This window comes from Sinocyclocheilus anshuiensis, unplaced genomic scaffold (assembly GCF_001515605.1).
Source record: "Sinocyclocheilus anshuiensis isolate Anshui unplaced genomic scaffold, SAMN03320099.WGS_v1.1 scaffold220, whole genome shotgun sequence".
Classification (NCBI taxonomy): domain Eukaryota; kingdom Metazoa; phylum Chordata; class Actinopteri; order Cypriniformes; family Cyprinidae; genus Sinocyclocheilus; species Sinocyclocheilus anshuiensis.
The window spans coordinates 648,299-655,522 of record NW_015554086.1 but is presented as its reverse complement, the minus strand read 5'-3'; the positions used below and the strand labels follow the sequence as shown (position 1 = coordinate 655,522).

Here is a 7,224-nt window from a genome sequence, read left to right as displayed (position 1 = left end):
GGGGCGTAACATTTCGGTCACACGCTTGAGGTATTCGGCCAATCACAATGCACTAGATAGCTGGCCAATCAGAGAACACCTTGCTTTTTTTTTTTTTTAGAACGATGAGCTTTGTAAAAATCGACGCGTTTCAGAAAGGCGGGGCATAGAGGAGCAACAATAATGTACAGTATGTGGAAAAGAATGGGTTTTTTGAACCTTAAACCGCATAAACGCATTGCATTACACCAAATAATATTATTTTTAGCAACGTCATATGACCCCTTTAAGTTGGTTCGAAATACTGTTTGTTTTTCTTTCATAGCTTCCTTTCTGATGGCAACGTGGAGCCCACCTTCCCCTCTCCCCAAAAACCTGTTCTCCCTGCTCCTTCCCTCTCCTCCCCTCCACCACCTCTGTCAACCCCTCCAACAGATCAGTGTCACACTCCCTCAGTGTCCTCTGCACCATCCTCCCCTCAGTCGTCCATCTCCACAGCACCATCACCTCCCTTGGCCCCCTTGGAGCCTCAGCATGATGTTGCCTATTTCAGGTGAGGCAGATCTCTACTATTCTTAATAGAACAGAGTTGTGTTAGTATGTTATAGTACGATACATTTTTCTCAGTATTCTTTGACCATTTATTTGAAATAGAAGTCTTTTGTAACATACATGCCATTATTGTCACTTTTGATCAGTGTAATGCGTCCTTGCTGAATAAAAGTGGCCAGTTTCTTTCTTTCAAAAAATCTTTTAAACAGTAGTGTATGTTGTTTCATTAGGGCAGTGATGGCCAGCGAGACTGAGCGTTTGACTGGACTTTCTGAGCTGTGGGTGTCACGATTTGATGATACTTCTATCCCGGAGGAGAGTAAGTCTTTAGTTTTGACCAGTATTTAATTTGAACCTGTCTTAATTCAAGACTAACACCGTAATCTAACCAGGTTTTCAAGATAGGCTGATTTTTTTTTTCTGCCAACACTGAAAGTGAAAATGACAATCATCAAATCAGCATATTTAATGTACAGTTATTTGGAGTAAGTATATTTCTCCCTCTTCGTGCAGCGCGAGACCAGATGCGTACGGCTGTGGGCCAGGCCAGATTGTTGATGAAAGAGCGCTTTGGTCAGTTCAGCAGACTGGTGGATGACTGTGACTTGGGCCGTGGAGAGAAAATAACAACCTGTACCGACTTGCAGGGCTTTTGGGACATGGTGTACTTTCAGGTGGGTTGATGTTACTTTTTAAAAGTGCTCAAATTCTTTCCAAGCCTTGTTTTAATGTTGTATTTTATTTTAATTGAATTTATTTTTAATAGGTGGAAGATGTTAACAAGAAATTTAATGCCTTGAAAGAGGCAGAAGCAAGGGAATGGAAAGAGGAAGTCAGGCCTGTTGCCAGAAAAAGAGTGGCCAAAGTAAACCACATTATCAGCACCATTTTAATGTAGCATTTTAAAGAGGTGAATTGTGTAATTCTCATATCCTGTACTTTTATCCTACAGAAGCCTCCTGTTGTGGGAGGGAAGGCTGGAACAGGTGCCAGTGCTGCAGCTAAGAGTCGACTGGCTGCTGTAAAGGCCGCCATGAGAGCCAAGCAGGCTGAACAGAAAGCCACTGAGACTTCAGACAACATCCAGGATGACTCGAGCTCTGTTCCTGCAGCCCCTGCCATCACACTGCCTGCACAGACCATGGTGTTTAATGGAGGCTTCTTCCAGGTGGAAAGTCCAGTCAAGCCATCAGGTAAGATCGAAACACATGGGATGAGATCTGATAACTGGCCCCTGCAAGTTTCAGAGTAAAGCACAGCTATGTGTTTTTGTACATGTGAGCAGCTGATCATCCAGTGTTGTAAGTGTCCCAGAGCTGCTTGAACTCGAACAAGTGCTGTGGTTTAATTAAAAACTCAAGCTCTATAATTTAATCTTCAAAGCAAAACAGCCATAAATATCAGTACTGTAATTTTACTGTTGTTCTGTAAAAGAAAATGTAACTAGTAGTATTAATTATTAAATACTTCTTTGTTACAGTATAATGGTATTATTGCAATAATATTATTATTAAAAACACAAACCAAAAAGGTTTCTTTTTCTTTTTTCTGTCCTTTTGATCTCATTTCTCATTACTGCCTCCAGCTATAAAACTACAGGATTAAACCGTAGTCCAGGCCTACCAGAGTTATAGTAATATTTATACTTAAATATTGAAGTTATGCTTAAAATATTCCTTAACTTAATTGCTTAACTTAATTAACCTTTTTAACCTTATTCAATATCCTTTTGTAATGTTGTATTTGTTTTAATATAGATGATTTTCTTGTTTTTAGGTGCTGTTAGAAGATCGTGTCAAACCAGTGCAGTTTCTTCACCCTGTGTTTCTAAGTTCAGCACTCCAGGCAGGCAGTGCAGATCTACTACAGTTTCTCACGGTTCCCCTCTACCTAGCTTGTCTGCCACACCTCCTCCAATCCATCAACCTGATGTATTGCCTGTTTCCACTCCTCTCCGTTCTGCTGAGGCCCTCCCACAGTCACCCAGAGCTCCTCAGATTGGTCCTGAACACAACCAAAATGTTTCACCAGACAAAGAGACCTGCTCCAACAGCCGTATTAACTTTGATTTAAGCTCTACCTGTACCCAACACACCCAACCAGATACCAGTAATGGACCAGAAAACAGTCCAGTAGCCCAAACACATGACTCACCCAACCAGTGTGAGCTACCTGTTGATTCTTCAGAACCTCAGCATGAAGAATGCATTCCAGAGTCTATGCTCAGTCCTTCTTCCCAAGAGGAACCACAAAAGAACATCTCTTGTGAAGTCTCTGAAGAGAGTTTGCATGTCCAGCCTGGAGCAGATGCTGGTCTAAATACTCTATCCCAGGGCTCATCTCATAGCTCTTCAGAACCAGTGGAAGCAGAACCCAGTGTCTGTGCACCTGCTTCCCCTACCCTGATGCCCTCCACACCAACCAAAGATCTCACAGTTTCTACAGCTCTCTGTAATGAGGTCATTAACGGGTACGCTACGCTTCATGTGTATGTTAGTTGTAGCGTGAATTATGTCACGTTTTGTGGTTCATAATCGTATGTACTCTTTCCTCTGTCCATACAGATCTCCAACCAGTATGGATGTTGAAATGACTGGAAATCAAGATGCTGAGGTAATTATCTACAAAATTTAACTATAGATGCACAATATTTGCTACCAAATGGGTTCTTAATTGATATTGATATCATTTAAAGTTGATCTTTTAAAACCCCTAATAATTTAATAATGCTCTTAAATGTAATCTGCACTGTACATTTCAATGTTGTGGTGCCTAAATTTTAAATCAGTTGCACCATTTAAAATGATTGATTGTCAGACAGTCTGTTGCTGTTCATCCCAAAGTGGATATAAATATTAGGGGTCGACCGATATGTGACCCTGGACCACAAAACCAGTCATAAGTAGCACGAATATTTGTAGCAATAGCCATGGGTCAAAATGATAAATTTTTCTTTTATGCCAAAAATCATTAGGATATTAAGTAAAGATCATGATCCATGAAGATATTTTGTAAATTTCCTACCATAAATATATCAAAACTTAATTTTTGATTAGTAATATGCATTGCTAATAACTTCATTTGGACAATTTTAAAGGCGATTTCCCCAATATTTAGGTTTGTTTTTGTTTTTTTGCACCCTCAGATTCCAGATTTTCAAATAGTTGTATCTCAGCCAAATATTGTCCTATCCTAACAAACCATACATCAATGGAAAGCTTATTTATTCAGCTGCTTTGATGTATAAATCTCAATTTCAAAAAATTGACCCTTATGACTGGTTTTGTGGTGTAGGGTCACATTTGTTTTTCAGGGCTGGTAATGATTATTACAGATCAAGTAGACTGATAACCAATATTTTGAACCGATATATGTTAGGTGTTAAAAATAATAGAATAACAAGGACTCTGACAAAAACTCTTTAAATGCTTTTAAATTATTTTATCAGCAAATCTGTTTTGAAAATGACCGTTAACCGTAAAAATATTTAATATTGGCGCTGATAATCGGTCAACTCCTTATATCCACATATATATTATATCATACAGATCCGAAGCACAACCAAAACAATGTTCCTCTGCAAGACACATACAGGTTTAACCAGTAGAGGGCCAAACATTTTCATAGCGTAGCTTTAACCTATATTGTATATCCCTAAATCCTACTCTTTTGTAAAGTGAACAGAATCTACAGAGATTTTTACTTAGACTTGATAGTTTGAGAATCATCATCTGATGCATTTTCCCCAGGGTGCTACTGGTTTGGACATTGAGCGTTACCTGCAGCCAACAGTGAGATACATCATGTCTCTTGCACAGAGTCCTGCAGCAGAGAGGTTCTCTCTTGGGGCAGTGGATGCTGAGATGGAGAGTCCGGTGACTCAGGCAGAGGAGCGCCCGCATGATGTCTTGGCAACACCTACAGGTAGTTTATGTCCCTGACATCACATCACAATGTTATTAAAGGTCAAAAACAAACGTAATCCACTGCGTCTTCAGCGGCTCAGATGTCAGGAGTAAATGACGACTGCTATATTCATTATTGCATCCAGAACACCTTAATCGCTACGGAGACATTCTTGTCTATGTCCCTGCTCCAGCGTCAAAACAATCAAGTAGCCCCTCACTGCAGAACACAAGATCCAGGGGCGTGGTTGGATCCACATCTAGGGGGTGGAGATGGGCGGGTTTAGGGATCAGGGGGTGGAGACGGGTAGGTTTAGGTATATGTAAGATGGGAGGAGTTGGATCTGGATCCAACCACGCCCCCTGGATCTTGTTCTGCAGTGAGGACCATCTCGAAACAATGGCGGTCGGACTGTTCACAGCTCACTCAGGGCGGGTCTAAGGTAAGACGGCCGTGTCAATCAACAGTCGTGGGAGTGGCCTTGGTCTTTGTGACGTCACACAGACAAGAAGCTGAGAACGGCTTGATTTGAAAAAGGGGATATTATTTTTAGGGATTAAATAAAAACCACTGGGTGGATTTTTATCATTATAGGGTGGATGTGTACGCACTCCAACACACATTTATGTTCCAACAACATGTAAAAGTGAATTTTGCATCCGATGACCCCTTTAATGCTCACATGCGGTTTATTGGGGGCACGTGGGCGCTCACACTTCTCTTTCTTGCACTCCTGTCTCAGCTCTTCCCGGAATGGTGTTCTCACCCCAGATCAGTCAGGTGAGTTAAATCTTTCCTTTATGAACTGTCATTTCCTCTTTGTCTTTCAGCAGGGTTCCCTACAGTTTTCCAGTCATGGAAATTCACAGACATAAGAGCAATTTTGATCCGGTAAAATATCTTGCAACTGTTAATTTTATTTTATTAATTGGATTAATTTCATTTAATTAAGAATGAGGTTCTATTAATTTCCTTAAGCTTTTTTCCAGGCCTAGAAACCACAATTTTAAAATTATCGGGTGTTTCCGGGTTTTCTATGACTGTGGGAACTCTTTCAACCACTATATCACAACTTATTAAATTTCACAATTTTAAATGTAGTATTTTCTGTCTATAAACATCTTGTTCTACAGATGTCGGAGAATCTTTTGCTGTTCTCCCCAAAACGGAAGGAGAAAGTGAGACAGTCAGTGTGTGAAAGTGACCTGATCTCATTCACACCTCCCACGTACAAATAAAAGCACATCCACTCACTCTTTGGATGTGCATCATTTTATTTTATTTTTTGGTTTGTGCTTGAATTAGACTCCTTTAATACTTAATTTGTTTGCTACTTTTTGTACTTCATAATGAGCATATTTAGATACAACAATAATATTTCTATGCAGTTATGACCTCAGAAAATATATTTTTAAGGATTTTAATGTCAAAAGATTTTGTGAAAGCCAATTAAATAAGAAAACAATATACCATTCTGTGGATTTACTTCTTTTTCTTACTACCACTGGTGACTGACTGTTTTGAAATGACAGATGTGGTAGAGGTCACAGGGGTCATGGGGGTAGAAGGCGAGCAATTAACATCATTGTTTGGAACCTCTCGGTTACCATCTTCCTCTTGTTTTTCCCCAGCCTCCAGCTGTTCTATATATCTGAAAAAAGTCATTTTGTTAATGATTAAATGGGCTTCAACAGGCCAGTCCACATTACACCGACAGACAACTGAGTATAGTGTCACGTCTCAAGCCGCGGTCACACTACACTTTTCGTTCCATTGACTTCCATTCATACGCATGCGAATGCGTCAGACCATAAACGCAAGCCCGTGCGAAAAGTTTTTGCATTTCGCTGCATTCCAAAGTTCAAGCTTGGTGAACTCTGGCCTGCGAATTCGCATCACGTGACACCGTGTGACCAACAGCAGATTGATACGACACAGCATGACCTCCTATCTGAATTAAAAGAACATAAATTTAAAACTGCAGCGCTGTAGCAAAGTGGAGTAGATTGTATGTTTTTACATTTTAGGTGTATTATTATTGGTTGTTGAATTTAAGTTTTTTTGTTTTTTTTTAAAGACGCTGCAGAGCATGACATCAAATCACGACCGTTGCAGCGTCCGAACGAATTTCGCATGCTCAAAGTCTAGTGTGACCGCGGCTTCAGACATTCCATCCACAACCCAATAAATGCCGATTCAACATGTTTAATCTGTAAAAACAAGCATAGACCAACACACTGATCAGACAAACGTTTGCCAGCATCTGTCGGTGTAGTGTGAATTAGAACTTTTCTTGGAATCAGGGAAAGCACTAATTTTTAAATACCTTGCATTGTCAGCCTCTGCAAGAGAAATTCTCTTCTTTTGTCTCAGCCTGAATCTCTCCTCCTGTAGCTCCACACTGTGCTCATATGCAGGGAAAAATATCTGAGTGAAAAACTGCTGTGTTTTCTGCATCCAGCCCTTCAGTCCTGTCTCTGAGGATATGAAATTACCCCACTATTAGTCATAAATCAGAGATGGAGAAATGTACTGTTTGTGGAGGAAGTATATGAAGTACTAATTATAACTATATTATAATAATATATAATATAAAGTATAACTATATTACAGTAATCTGAGACTATCTAGACCTGTAGTAATGTAGTTACTTTACACATGATAAAGGATTAATCAATATAGTGTAGTGGTTCTCAACCTTTTTCAATGCCAGGCCCCCTAGTTTTGTTAAAAAAAAAAAAAAAAGTTTCACTCCTACAGTTTGTGTAATTGTAAAAAAAAAAAAAA

General features: G+C 39.7%; 2 protein-coding genes across 8 annotated transcripts in view; one reads left to right on the top strand and one right to left on the bottom strand.

Moving 5' to 3' along the window:
* Positions 1-5,840, top strand: part of LOC107669214 (disks large-associated protein 5-like) — a 10,998-nt gene extending 5,158 nt beyond the window's left edge. For 5 of the 7 annotated variants that reach the window (XM_016461365.1, XM_016461361.1, XM_016461363.1 and 2 more), the window contains exons 11-20: positions 305-532; positions 762-850; positions 1,045-1,205; positions 1,298-1,396; positions 1,484-1,724; positions 2,308-3,001; positions 3,096-3,144; positions 4,281-4,455; positions 5,180-5,217; positions 5,571-5,839. In XM_016461365.1, coding sequence (XP_016316851.1) covers positions 305-532; positions 762-850; positions 1,045-1,205; positions 1,298-1,396; positions 1,484-1,724; positions 2,308-3,001; positions 3,096-3,144; positions 4,281-4,455; positions 5,180-5,217; positions 5,571-5,675 — 1,879 coding nt within the window. In that variant the 3' untranslated portion in view covers positions 5,676-5,839. Of the gene's footprint in view, positions 1-304; positions 533-761; positions 851-1,044; positions 1,206-1,297; positions 1,397-1,483; positions 1,725-2,307; positions 3,002-3,095; positions 3,145-4,280; positions 4,456-5,179; positions 5,218-5,570 lie in introns of all 7 variants that reach the window. The other 2 variants (XM_016461366.1, XM_016461367.1) reach the window with 2 other exon arrangements.
* Positions 5,841-5,919: 79 nt separating this feature from the next.
* The window catches only part of rsph10b (radial spoke head 10 homolog B), a 6,468-nt gene continuing 5,163 nt past the window's right edge, over positions 5,920-7,224 (bottom strand). Inside the window, exons 17-18 of the mRNA XM_016461294.1 lie at positions 6,689-6,914; positions 5,920-6,088 (exon numbers count right to left, since the gene is read on the bottom strand). Of these exons, the coding sequence (XP_016316780.1) occupies positions 5,920-6,088; positions 6,689-6,914 (395 nt within the window). The remainder of the gene's footprint in view (positions 6,089-6,688; positions 6,915-7,224) is intronic.